The sequence below is a fragment of the Trichosurus vulpecula genome, chromosome 8 (genome assembly GCF_011100635.1).
Source record: "Trichosurus vulpecula isolate mTriVul1 chromosome 8, mTriVul1.pri, whole genome shotgun sequence".
NCBI classification, from domain to species: Eukaryota; Metazoa; Chordata; class Mammalia; order Diprotodontia; family Phalangeridae; genus Trichosurus; species Trichosurus vulpecula.
Window position 1 is genome coordinate 220,383,019 of NC_050580.1, and position 13,725 is coordinate 220,396,743.

General features: G+C 41.6%; 1 protein-coding gene and 1 non-coding gene across 2 annotated transcripts in view; both read left to right on the forward strand.

Annotated features, from left to right (window-relative positions):
• The window catches only part of SYNE2 (spectrin repeat containing nuclear envelope protein 2), a 430,582-nt gene that overhangs the window by 268,082 nt on the left and 148,775 nt on the right, over positions 1–13,725 (forward strand). Inside the window, exon 69 of the mRNA XM_036734278.1 lies at positions 6,217–6,333. Coding sequence (XP_036590173.1) covers positions 6,217–6,333 — 117 coding nt within the window. The remainder of the gene's footprint in view (positions 1–6,216; positions 6,334–13,725) is intronic.
• On the forward strand, positions 45–151 carry LOC118830439. The gene has a single exon (XR_005009074.1). It is a non-coding gene; the product is annotated as a U6 spliceosomal RNA (small nuclear RNA).

A 13,725-nucleotide genomic window follows, 5' to 3' on the forward strand; every position in this document is an offset into this window, starting at 1 on the left:
CTCCTCTGTTGGGTCCCCTTATTTCCATGAAACTGTATCCTCCTGTACTTGCTTTGGTGGTACTTATATGAAAATTGGAATGAGACAGAGATGATTAGCATGGCCCCTGTGCAAGGATGACAAGCAAATTCTAAAAGCATTTTCTATTTAAAAAAAAAGGTCAGGGGAAGAAAGAAAAGAAAAGGGAATTGTACCCTCTGTTTTCTTTCTAATTACAACTTTAAAATTTCTGCTTTTCTTTTTCCTCTTGTTGTCTTGTCTTCCTCTTTCTGCCCTCTGGATATAAGTATTCCTCCAAAGGTTTTGTCTTTACTATCTTCTACTTCTTTATGTCCTACGTTTTCATTCTTGATAATGTCGTTTTTCATCTACTCATGACTTCAGCCATAGCACCCATAGCAACGAGGTGGTACAATAGATAGGGTGTTGGATGTGGAGCCAGGAAGATGTGAGTTTAAATCATGCTTCATATACTCACTAATCAAGTGACCCTGGGCAAGTCAATGAACCTCTCTCAGCCTCAGTTTCCCCATCTCTCAAACGAAGATAACCTACCTCCCAGGGTTGTTGTAAAACACTTTTCAAGACTTGAAGCTGTTTATCAAGCCGTTCTCAAACGTTTTGGTCTCAGGACTCCTTTATACACTTAAATGTTATTGAGGACTGCCAAAAATGTTTGTTTATATCTATTGATATTTACCATATTAATTAAAATGGATAATAAAATAGCAAGATCATAGATTATAAAGTAATTAAAATGGATAAAAATTTTAAATTTGTTAGTTCATTTAAAAATAATACTAACAAACCCAAAACATGTTAACATCAATAATATATTTTTATGAAAAATAATGATTTTCCAAAATAAAAAACCTTGGAAGAGTGGCATTGTTTCACATATTTCTTCCAAGTCATTTTAATGACTGGCTTAATTGAAGACATCTGGATTCTCATATCTGCTTCTGCATTCAATCTGTTGCAATATGTTGTTTGGGTTGAAATATGTGAAGAAAATAAATCCAGCCTCACACAGATATGTCACTGGAAAAGGGAAGAATATTTTAATGGGCAAATAATATGTGTGAAAGTAGTTTTGACTTCATAGTCCCTGAAAGGGTCTCAAGGACCACTAGGAATCCCCAGACCATACTTTGAGAACTGTTGCAAATGTTAGCTATTGTTACGATCATGTCTTTGTATGTGATTATGTTTATGTTTGTGTGTATGTGCACACGTGTATCTATAAATACGTAGATACACATTGTGTATCTATTTCTAGAGAAAGTATTTTGACCTCTCCTTCCCCTAGATAGCCCTACCTCAGGTTTAACAGAAACGAGACTGCACTCATCAGATTCTCACCAAATGCATCTGTTCTTGATTTTCTGATTGCTATTAATAGCATCACCGTGATCCCAGTCACCCACGCTTAAAATCTTGGAATCACTCTTTATTTTTCATCTTCTAAGTTATATCTAGTTTGTCACTAAGTCTTGCTAATTTTACCTCTGTAAGTTCTTTCCTATATGTTACCTCCTGTTCATTCCTGATGCTACCACCCTAGTCCAGGCCCTCCTTTCTACTTGATTGGTCTACTGCAATGGCCTCTTAACTGATCTCCATAATTCCCCATTCCCCACTCTCATCCATTCTACCCTCCTGCCATTCTCTAAAGCAGAACTCTGATCACGTCATTCCTTTTCTTAAAACCTTTGAGTAGCTCTCTGTCATCTTATCAGATAAAGGCCTAATCTCCATAGCTTGACAGTTAGGGTACTCCGAAATTTGGCCCCAATCTTATCTCAGACTGTTCTCCTATTCTTTTCTCAAAGAATGCAATGCCAAAACTAGACTGTCCTGCAAAAAAAAATCCATGCCTTCCTATCTCTTTACCTTTATTCATGTCATTCCTTCAGCCTGAAATGCCCTCCCTGCCCATCCTTTGCTTATCAAAATCATACCTATCTAATATGTTTTGCATGATTGAACATGTAAAAACTATATGAAATTGCTTACTGTCCCAGGCAGGAGGGTGGTGAGGGAAGTAGAAAAAAATTTGGAACTCAAAATTCTAAAAAAAAAAACTTGCATGTAACTGGGGGAAAATATTATTTTAAAAAATCATACCTATGTGGTTCAGGTGCCATGTCCCCTTGTGAAACCTTCCCTTTTGCCCTAGTTGGAAGCGATATTTTTCTGTTCCATGTTTCCCTACAAGATTATTTATGTATCTATTATAGCATTCTACCAGGTAGTTTAATAATTTTTATTTAGGTCTATCTCCCCCACTAGAACGTAAGTTCTGGGAAGTCAGAGATTGTCCTGGTCATCTTTATAATCCCAACAATGTCTAGCACAGTGCCATACACACAGTGAGGAGTAAATCAACCTTTATTTAATGAATGAATGATTTACGGAAGTTCAAATTTTACACTTCAAGAACTTTACTGCAGGGTGGAGACAAAGATATCCATGATCAGAGTCTCCATTAATTCTTTTTTACTTTCTCTAGTAGAGAATTGAGAGGAGAAAGATATAAATAATTTGTGGAAGAGTACTTTAAAATGTCAGAAAGAAAACAAGAAGCAGAACTACACAATGAAACTTGACTGATTCCCTATGTTGAGGATCTACAGTTAATTAATTAAAAAAAAACTTTACAGGCCTAACTTAGCTAACTATATGTGCCTAAGAATAATTTTCATAATGCATACATTACTTAGCCATCTTCAGCTAAAGCATCAGACATTCATTTGCAGTGCAGATCTAAAAACAAACCAGATTAGGTTATATAAGGAGCAACATGGTAGACCAGGGAGATTCAGGATACTTGGGTTCTAATCCCTGATGCTCGTCTGCTTGCCCATGTGACCTTGGACAATCCAAGTAAGCATTTATTAAATGCCTGTGGTGCTAGGGCTGGTGACAAAAATAGGGAAAAAAAACAGCAACCCAGTCCCTGTCCTCAAGTAGCCCTGCTTCTTAATGGAATTCAACATGTGCACAAATAAATAAAGACAAGATAATTTGAGGAAAGAGAGAGCAGGAATTCAGGGAAGTCTTTATGGAAGAGATGACATCCAGTAAGCCATGAAGTATTGTGAGTGACAGAGGTAAGGAAGGAGTGTGTTCCAGGCCTGGGAACGGAATATGAAAAGGTACAAGAATAGGAAATGGAATGCCAGGTTTGGGGAATGGCTAGTAGTCAGGTATGGTTGCAATGTGGGATTTATGAAGAGGAGGGGGAACGTTCAGCTGAAAAGTTATATGGGAGCCATATTGTGGAGGGCTTCAAATGCCTGGCATATGAGTTTGCATTTTATTATAGAGGATATAGGGACAGACTTATGATTATAGAGAGGCAGTTAGGTGGTGCAGTGGATAGAGTGCCAGGCCTGGAATCAGGAAAACTCATCCTTCTGAGTTCAAATCTGGCCTCAGACACTTACTAGCTGTGCGACCCTGAACAAGTCACTTAACCCCGTTTGCATCAGTTTGTTCGTCTGTAAAATGAGCTGGAGAAGGAAATGGCAAACTATTCCAGGGTCTTTGCCAAGAAAACCCCAAATGGGGTCTGAAAGAGTCAGAAGCGACTGAGAAACAACACAATTAGAGAAGATTGCTTTGGCAGCTGTGTGAGAAATTGGAATGGTCCAGATGAGGGGTGATGAGGTCCTGTACTAAGATGGTGGTCACCTGAATAGTGTGAGAGGGAACATATGCAAGAAGTGCTATGGAGATAAAATCAAGAGTTGGCAAATGGTTAGATATAGGGGATGAGGGGAAGAGAGGAGTCAAGGAACCAGCATTTGTTGAGTCCTTCATATATTCCAGGCCCTGTACTAAAGAAAAGCTAAAGTAGTCACTGTCTTCAAAGACCTTATAGTTAAAAGGGAGGGTCAACCTGTGATTGACTAGGTAAATACAAGATAAATACAGAGGAGAAAGATGGTAATCTATGAGGAAAAGGCAGTAGAGATGGGAGAACTGGGAAAGACCTCCAGCCAGAGCAGGGAGTTGAGTTGAGTCTTGAAGGAAGCCAGGAAAACCAAGAGCAAGAGATAAAGAGGCAGAACATTCCAGGCATGGAAGAGCCATTGCAAAGAAACAGAGATGGGAAATGGAGAGTCATGCTGGAGAGCCTACAAGTAGGTTAGGTTAGCTAGGTTATAGGAAACATGGAGGGGAATAAAGTATAAATCAGGAAAGGTCAGAAAAATATTAAATGTCAAACAAGGGAGTTTGTATTTGACCCTAGATAAGGAACCATTGGAACTCATTGATTAGTAAGATATGGTTAGAACTAGGCTTTCAAAAATTTACCTTGGCAGCTGAGTGGAGGATGGGTTGGAATGGAGAGAGGCTTGAGGGAGGGAGACTGGTTCAGATGTTATTGTAGTAGGCTAGGTGAGAGGTAGTGAAGGGCTAACCTAGGGATGTGGCTGTATGAGTGGATAAAAAGGGACATATACAAGAAATATTGTGAAGGCAGAAATGAAGTACTTCAAAGAGAAGTCCTTTAAATGAAATACTGAGTCACTGGGGGGATGGTGGTACCCTAGGAAGAAAATGCGAAGTTTGGAAAAGGAGCAGTTGGGGGTGGGGAGGAGTTGATGATGAGTTCTTCGTTGCCCACATCGAGTTTGAAATGTCAGTGGGGTATCCAGTAAGAGATATTTAGCGATTAGTTTGCAATGGGAGACTGGAGCTCATGAGAGAGATTAGGGATATATTGTTGAGTCCTTCATATATTCCAGGCCCTGTACTAAAGAAAAGCTAAAGTGGTCACTGCATAGTGATGGCGATTGAGCTCATGGGAACAGATGGGATAACCAAGGAAGAGAAGGTAGAGAAGGAATGAAGTCTAAGAAGAGGGCCTTTGAATACACCTACACTTAGTGGGAAGGAGAAAGGTAATTACCAATAAAGGAGATTCAGGAGCGTTGAGACAGCTAAGTGCTAAGAAAAATACCAGAAGAGAGCTGTGTCATGGAAGCCAAAGAGAAAATATGATGTAAGAAGGAGTGGTCACGAGTGGCAGAAGCAGTGGGGAGTTCAGTTAGGATATAGGTTGACTTAATAGTTAAGAGACTGATGCTAACTAAAGCAATTTCCGTAGAGGGGTGGGGTAAGAAGCCAGATTGCAAGGTGTTGAGAAGTGAATAGGTGTTGAGGAAGGAGAGGTAATGCCTGTAACTCTTTCTAGGAGTTTAGCACTAAAAGGGAGAAAAGATACAGGAATGGAGGAGTCAGGTGAAGAAGTTTTATTTGCTTGTTTGCTTTTAAGGATGGGGAGGACCTAAGCATGTTTGTCGAAAGTAAGGAAGCAGGAAGGATCAGGGGAAATTGAAGATGAGAAAGATAAAGGGAATAATTAGAGGAGCAGTCTTTTAGAAGAGTACAAGAGAGGATGATATAAAGTGAGTAGAGGAGCTGACTTGGGCACAAAAAGAGTTATCTCTTCCCTTGAATCTGGAGCAAAATATTAAGAGGTTGGGTGATGATGTAGATGGGTTTTGAGGTATAGAAAAGGAGAAATGAGGGAGGCAAGTCAACTGATCTTTGAACCTTAATTTTGTTATTTGGAAAATTAAGGCATTGGATTGGATCATCTATAAAACCTCTTCTAATTCTAAAATTCCCTGATTATGAAAGTTGCAAAACCAGCTAACAGGAACATAAAGCTACTAACTCAATTAGAACTGGACTAAAGCTTTCCAAAGCAGAACTTTCTCCCGAGACCTTTTTTGTTGTTATTCATCATTTTTCAGTCATGTCCAACTCTTTGTGACCCCATGTGGGGTTTTCTTAGCAAAGAGTGGTCTGTCATTTCCTTCTCCAGCTCATTTTATAGATGAGGGACTGAGGCAAACAAGGTTAAGTGACTTGCCCAGGGTCACACAGCTTCAAAGTGCCTGAGGCCGGATTTGAATTCAAAGATGATTCCAAGCCCAAAGCTCTATATCCACTGCCCTACCTAGTCTCCCAAGACCTTTACTAAGTCCCCAAAGAAAAACAGAAAAGACTTTGAATTCCTTCAAATAAGCTAAGTTTATTGAGGGCACTGAATATTATTTTTCTGGAATAGCCATTCTTTCCAGATGTATGTAGTGTTCCTAAATATCTCTTCACCCACCTTGATTGTAAAACACATAGACACAGGAAATGTATGGTGATGACACCTTGGGAATTTTTATATTGCTGTTCTCATTCTAGGAGGCAGATGGGCGAATAAGCACATATGATGGCTACAACACTCAAATATCTGTTCCAAATTCACCGAAAAATGAGGAGAACCTAGACTCCTCTCCAAGCCATATCCAGGAAGAAGTGGTGAGTATTTTTTTTTTTGTATTGGTTTAATGACCTGAACGTAAGGCATTATGTACCCAGGTGCTCTGGGATAATCTGTACAATCTGAGAACCTTTTGAACTTTTACATAGTAATCTTTGCCGTACATATGCAAGACTGGGAGATTTTTATCATAACAGCTTTACAAATGAAGTAACTGAAATACAGAGAAGCAGCCCGGCCGCCTTTTCCCAGTTTTGGCCTCCGGACCTAAGCCTGCAGAGTCGTTTTTCTGCCTGCGCAAACTGGAAAGGGGTTTGGTGTGGTGTGTGGAGGTGCGCCTGCGTAGACGCCCGTCCGGAGGGGCACCCCGCCGAGCCGCGCCTGCGCAGAGGTGCCGGGTCGGTTCCGCAGAAATGCAGTGGCTACTGCCTCTGTGCTGTGCAGGTTACCCGACACCAGAAACTGGCATGTCGGGCTCTGGCCTCCTTGCCTCGGGAGCTGTACCCGGTCTTTTTCCAGGCCGCTTTCATGTACGGCAGGACGCTGGTGCTGCTGGCACTGGTGCAGACGTGGCCCTTCCCGCGCCTCAGCTTCCGGCAGCTGCTGCCCTAGCCCAAGCAGTTCGGCTGGCCCGAGCGGCCCCGCAAGGAGAGTGTGCAAGCCGTGATCTTGGCTCTGCTCGCCGCGCCGCGCAGCGGGGAATCTAACAGCAGGAGGCCTCAGCTTCGAGTGTTGGACATGACTGGCTTCCTGGATGACAGCTGCGGGCAGGACCCCACAACTGTGAGCATGTGGGCTCGCTCAGTGGCAGTGGCAAGGACCTGTCTCAGCGCCCAGACTGGCCAGAGCATCTCAATGCTTGGCCAAGCACCGAAAGCTGGATCCTCAGGTCGGGGTCACTAGTCCTGTGGAAGTGCACACTGACCTGCTGGTGAACCGAACTTCTTACAGTGTCCTGAAAGAGGCTCTCCAGACCTTGTGGCCCCCTTCGCCTTCGCTGCAGGGACCTTTGGGCTGAGGAACTGTCGGGTCCTAGCACTGTAGCTCTCTTGTTGCTGCTGGACCCAGTGTGTCTGCGCCAGGTGGACCTTCCCTTCAACAACCTGGGTCTCTCAGGCCTGTGTAGTGTCGTGCCCCACATGGCCAAGTTCACCCACCTGAAGCTACAATACAGCAATGTGGATGTGTGGAGGCTCACAACTGAGGCAGAAGGCAACTTCCAACTCTTTGTTTCTGCAATTGGCCAGCTGAGGAGCCTCAAGGAACTCAACATGGGTTCCTCTTGACTCTCAGGCTGCCTTCATCAGCTCCTTAGCAGTCTACAGGGCCCTCTGGAAAGCCTGGAACTTCCCTTCTGTGCCCTTCTCTTTGGGGACTTGAGTTACTTGGTCCAGAGCCCCCATGCCACCCATCTCAAGAAGCTGAACTTCAGTGGCAACAAACTAAATGGTGACCTCCTGGCACCTTTTCAGAGATTACTGATGGAAGCCTCACCCTCCCTGCTTTGTCTGGATGTTGCAGAGTGCCAGCTCATGGATGTCAACCTTGTTAGTACCTTGTCTAACCTATGCTGCTGTACCCATCTCCGCTACCTTGGTCTCTATGGTAACCCTCTTGCTAGTGCCGGAGTGAAGAACTTGATCAAACACTCACTGGCATCGCGTGAGCTCCACCTGGTTGTTCACCCAGTCCCTGTGGATTGCTACAAGGACGTGCCATGGCCACCCTCTTCAGCCAATCTCGTAGAGGGTACTGTGGATGAAGAGAGGCTTGCCAGTGTGCAAGCTGAGCTGCAGCAGTTGCTACAGGCCAGACGGCGCCACAATGTGCTATGGACCATGGATATCTACGGCCACAACAGTTTTGACTACTTCAGCCTGTAGTATCTGTATATTTATATTTATGGAGTAGAAGGGTGGGGAGGGGAAGTGCTAAGAGAGGCAGTATTCCTCTGCTTTGCTACTGATGCAGTATTATTCCAAGGAGGCGAGTGCCTCCTTCTCTGAGCTTTGGCAGAACCAGAATGGGCCATACTCAGTATATGCTCCTGGATGGGTTGTGTAACGGAGTTATAGACTTTCTGTGCCTTGTCCATGCTGGACTTAATGGCAGAGTTGTTCTAGTGCCAGAAGTTCTGGCTTTCAAGGAGAGGGGAACCCTCTGCTTTCCTGGGGGTATTTATTTGTATGTAATAAACTCCAGGACCCATGAAAAAAAAAAAAAGAAATACAGAGAAGCTAAGTGATTTACTCATGATGTTGCCCGTAGTCCAGAGATGCCATTATTTTTTCCACCAAATGTTACCTTTCAAATCTAGGTTAACTAGGGAAATGTGTATAATTTTTTCATCTGGGATACTCCAAAGTGTGTTCCAAAATAGTCCCTCTGTTCATGGATTGCCCTCTCATTGTTTCACGTTGGTCATCATTTTGCCTCGTTAGCTAGACTGCTGAGAGCCTGAAGGTAGAGATCACGTCCTATATTTTTTTTTGTATCCCCAGAGAGCTTTGAATAAAATACTGAGCATATTGTAAGCATGCCATAAATCATTATTAATTATCAGACCAGAACAGTGGACCTAACCAAAATGGATTTGACAGGCTCAGTCAAGCAACAAGTATTCATTCATCCAGAGCCTCTTATACTACAGCTCTGTACTAAGTGCTGGGATTTTGTTGTTGTTGGTTGTTGAGTTATTTTTAATTGTGTCCAACTGGGACACATTTGGAGTTTTCTTGGCAGAGATACTGGATTGGTTTGCCATTTCCTTCCTCAGCTCATTTTACAGATGAGGAGTTACACAGAATTATATAGCCAGTAAGTGTCTGAGACCAGATTTGAACTCAGGAAGATGAGTCTTCCTGACTCCAGGCCCCAGTACTCTATCCACTGCATCACCTAGCTTCTGAGATTACAAAGACAAAAATGCAACAGTCCTTGGCCTCAAGGAACTTACATTCTACCAGAGATAAAACTCCCTATTGGTGTGTTGTTGTTTGTCCTTCCTTCCTGAAGAAGACCATGACAACAGGAAGGGTGATGCCATGACTTGCAAGTGAATAGGCTTTATGTGAGGGAGGGCTGTGCAAAGGCACCAGCCTCACTTTCTCCTCCAAAGCAATCTGGGTCCAGGGCAAAATATAATTCAGGACTACTAGAGTGCCCCCCCCTTCACCCCTACGTTGGTTTAGAAAGGAAGCTTTGGTCTAGGTAGCAGTAGCAATTGTGAGTGGAGCAGTAGGGTAGTAGATTGTCTCGTCCTTCACAGTAGCAATGCTAATAATGATTTGATTTATTGCTCCTTGACATCAAGGTAAAAAGTTGGGAGAGGGAAGGTCAACACGTCTTTACTGGCTAGGCCCTGGTGTCCTGGTGGATGCCTGGATGAGATAAAATATAGTCTGGCAATACCATACAGTATGCCATCCAGAAGGAAGACTGAGGTGAGGCTAGACTCATTTGTCACGATCTACGAAGCTTCATATCAATCTATTTAACCAACGGCATAAATGTTAGTAAGTAGCATCTGAGGCAAACGTTTGAAGAATTTTAGCACTATATATTCTACTTACTCATAACCTTTTCTCTTCCTCCTTCTCTACCTCCTTGCCTCTCATATGTTGCATTCTTTATTGGAGCCTCTCCTTCTTCTCCCTTGTTTCCTGCTCCACTGCCTTTGCTTTAGGTCAGTCAGTGGGCCCTGTGGGCATTGTTTATTGCCTCCAGGGGGGCTCTACCCTTCCTTAGTTATTAACCTTAGGTCTGTACTTTTCTTTCTTGCATGAATAAATAAGTTACTTATAATGTTTAATAAAAGAAGACATAACCTCATTGATGTCTCATCCAAAATATTCAGTCTCCCCATTAACTCAGGCAGTTTTCAGAAGAAGAAATCAAAGCTCTCTATAATCACATGAAAAAAATACTCTAAATCACTATTGGAGAAATGTAGATTAAAATAACTCTGAGGTACCACTTTATACCTATCAGATTGGCTAATGTGACCGAAAAGGAAAATGACAAATGTTAGAGGGGCTATGGAAAAATTAGGACACTAATGCATTGTTGGAATTGTGAACTGATCAGACCACTCTGGAGAGCAATGTGGAACTTTGCCCAAAGGCCTATAAAGTTATGCATACTCTGACCCAGTAATAGCCCTACTGGGTCTGTGTCACAAAGGGATCAAAGAAAAAGGAAAAAGACCTATAATGTACAAAAATATTTATTGTAGCTCTCTTTGTGGTGGCAAAGATTGGAAATTGAGGGAATATCTATCAATTAGGGATTGGCTGAACAAAGTGTGGTGTGTGGTTTGTGATTGTGATGGCATACTATTGTGTTATAAGAAATGATGAACAGGATGCTTTAGAAAAAGACCTGGGAAGACTTACATGAACTGATGCAAAGTGAAATGAGCAGAACCAGGAGAACATTATACACAGTAACAGGAATATTAAATAATGACCAACTCTGAATGACTCAGCTGTTTCTCAATAGCTTGGATCTCAATGATCCAAGATAATGCCAAAGGACTTATGATATCCACCTCCAGAGAAAAAACTGATGGGGTCTGAAGGCAGATTGAAGCATAATTTTTTTAACTTTCTTTATTTTTCTTGGTTTTTTTGTCTATATTTTCTTTTGCAATATGACTAATTTGGAAATGTTTTACATCACTGCAAAAAAAAGCTTTGGCTAGGGTATTGGCTATTGACTAAAATGATAATTTGCTTGTTTTCTATGAATTTCCATGACCAATATTATTATTAAAAATGAATCTATAACACTATTTGGAATGTGAAGATCAACAAATTAATGAAATTCCTCACTCTGTAAGCATAATATAGTGTTATAGTTACATTATACTTCTAAGTCACAGAGTCTCAGAGGCAGAGAGCTTATAGATCCATACAGTCTAAACTGCAGTCATAAGGGACTCCCCTCTACAACACATCTCAGATGTGATCATCCATTCAGCCTTTGCTTGAAATCTTCTAGTAAGGGGGAATCCCATGAACTCTTCAGGAAATCCTTCTGCTTCAGGATATCTCAAATTGTCAGTAAGTTTTTCCTTGTACTCGTGCTAAATCTTTATCTTTATCTTTTGGCTGGGGAGGTCTGATCAAAGGTAGAAAGGCTAGCCAGAAGGCTTGACTACAATGAAGAGTGAAGAATAGAATAATCAGAAACAAATCTGGAAAGGTACATAGGAATCAGATTATAGAGGACTTTAAATCCCAGCCTTCAGAAGTTTGTAATTTTTCCAAGTGGCACTAGAGAGATTTTCTTTTTTGAGCAGAGGAGCAATATTGTCCGATTTGTGTTTCAGGAATATAAACTTGACAACTGTGGGGATCAAAATTCAGGATTACTTAAAGGGGGAATGGAGAGGCATATGATTGGCATCAGCAAGCTACAACACATAGCAAATTGAATTATGTGAGAAGCAGTGAAAAAGATATCATCAAAGGAATGTATGAACAACAAAGGCTGCAATGGCCATGTAAGAAGAGTAAGAGATAAGTAATAGCAACACACATGCTATGTTAAGAGAAAGTGATGAAGGCTTCCAGTATTTGGGGGGAATTTATGGGAGGACAGTGACAAGAGTAGAGGGCTGGATAGTTTGAAATCCCACATCAGTGAGAGGACAATATGCCTGAGGGAGAGGTTTTCCCTGGAGAGAGAAGACAGACTGGAAAATATTATTGTAGTTGAAGTGTCCAATGATCAGGTCAGGGCCATAGGAGTGAAGAGAAAAGGAGATAGATACAAAATGTTGGGGAGCTAGAATGGAGAAAATTTATTGGATATGAGGCATGGAAGGGGGAAGGGAAAGGAACAAACATTTATTAAACATGTACTATGTGCCAGACGCTGTGCTAAGCACTTAACGAATATTATCACATTTGATCCTTAATCTTGGGAGGTAGGTGCTATGATTAACTTCATTTTTACCATTGAGGAAACTGAGGCCATGACTTGCCCAGGGTCACACAGCTAGTAAGTATCTAAGGCTGAATTTGAACTTCATATGTAGTCTTCCTGACTCCAGGCCCAGCACACTCTCTCTCTCCTCTCTCTTTCTCCTCTCTCTCTCTCTCTCTCTCTCTCTCTCTCTCTCTCTCTCTCTCTCTCTTTCTCTCTCTCTCTCTCTCCATATATATATATAATATATATATATATATATATAAACATATATATAATATACATATACACATACACATATAAACACACACACAGTCCTACCTAGATGCCTGAAATGAGTTAAGGATAACTACAAAATTATGAATTTTAGGAACTTAAAGGATGGTGCTCCCTCAACAGAAATAGGGAATTTTGGAGGAGGGATGGCCTTTTTGGGAGAAAAGATAATTAATTCTGTTTTGAGGATTTTGAGTTTGATGATGGTGGTGGTGGTGGTGGATAGCCCAGGTGGAGATTACTAATAGGCACTTGGTAACATGTGCCTGGAATTCAGGATAGATTAGGGGTGGGTGAATATAGTTAGGAACCACATACATAGAGACAATTGAACTGATGGGAGCAGAGGAAATCATTAAGGGAAGGAATACAGAGAGGAGAGGACACCTACGTTTATTGAACAAGAGATGAATATTGATCCAGGAAGACATAAGAGTGGTCAAAAAAATAAGAAGACTACCAGAAGTGAGCAGTTTCATAGATACCCAAGGAAGAAACTGTATCCAGAAGAAGCTGGCTAATGGTTTTACAAGCAACAAAAATGTCTAGTAGGATGAGGCCTGAGAAAAGGCCATCCATCTTAGCAGTTAAGAGACTTGGTGAGTTTGGAGGGAATGGCTTCAGCAGAGGGGCAAGGTCAGAAGCTGGATTGTAAGGGTTAAAAAAAATCAATGAGAGGAAATACCAGAGAAGCTGGGGGGTGGGGTTTGGGGAACAGACCTCCCCTCCAGTCTTTGCAAATGTGGGAGACAAGTAGTATGAAATGTCAGATATGGTTGATGTCATTTATTTTTTTCCTCTAAGCCACTTCTTTTTCCATGTTTAATCTTTATTATAAGGGTTGGCTTGATGCAAAGGGGAGAAAGCTATCCAGAAATGAAGATGATGTAAAAATTAAAGGTATCAATAAAAATGATTTTTAAAAGAAAAAAAGCAAATGGTGGCAATAACTACAAACAGTTCTTTCTAGGATTTTGGCAGAGGAAGGAAAAGAAGATATGGGATGATATGGGGTCAAGTGAAAGTATTTTAAGGATGGAGAAGACCTGAACATGTTTATAGGCAGCAGAGAAAGAGTTAATGGATATGGAGAGATTGAAAATGAGAGCGAGGAAAAGAGTAAAGGGACAAATGTCTGATTGATACAGGAAAGTATGACAAGTGGAGAGGCTAGAACTGGTAAAGATGTGGGTTGATTTTTCCTCAGAGACAGATGCTAAGGA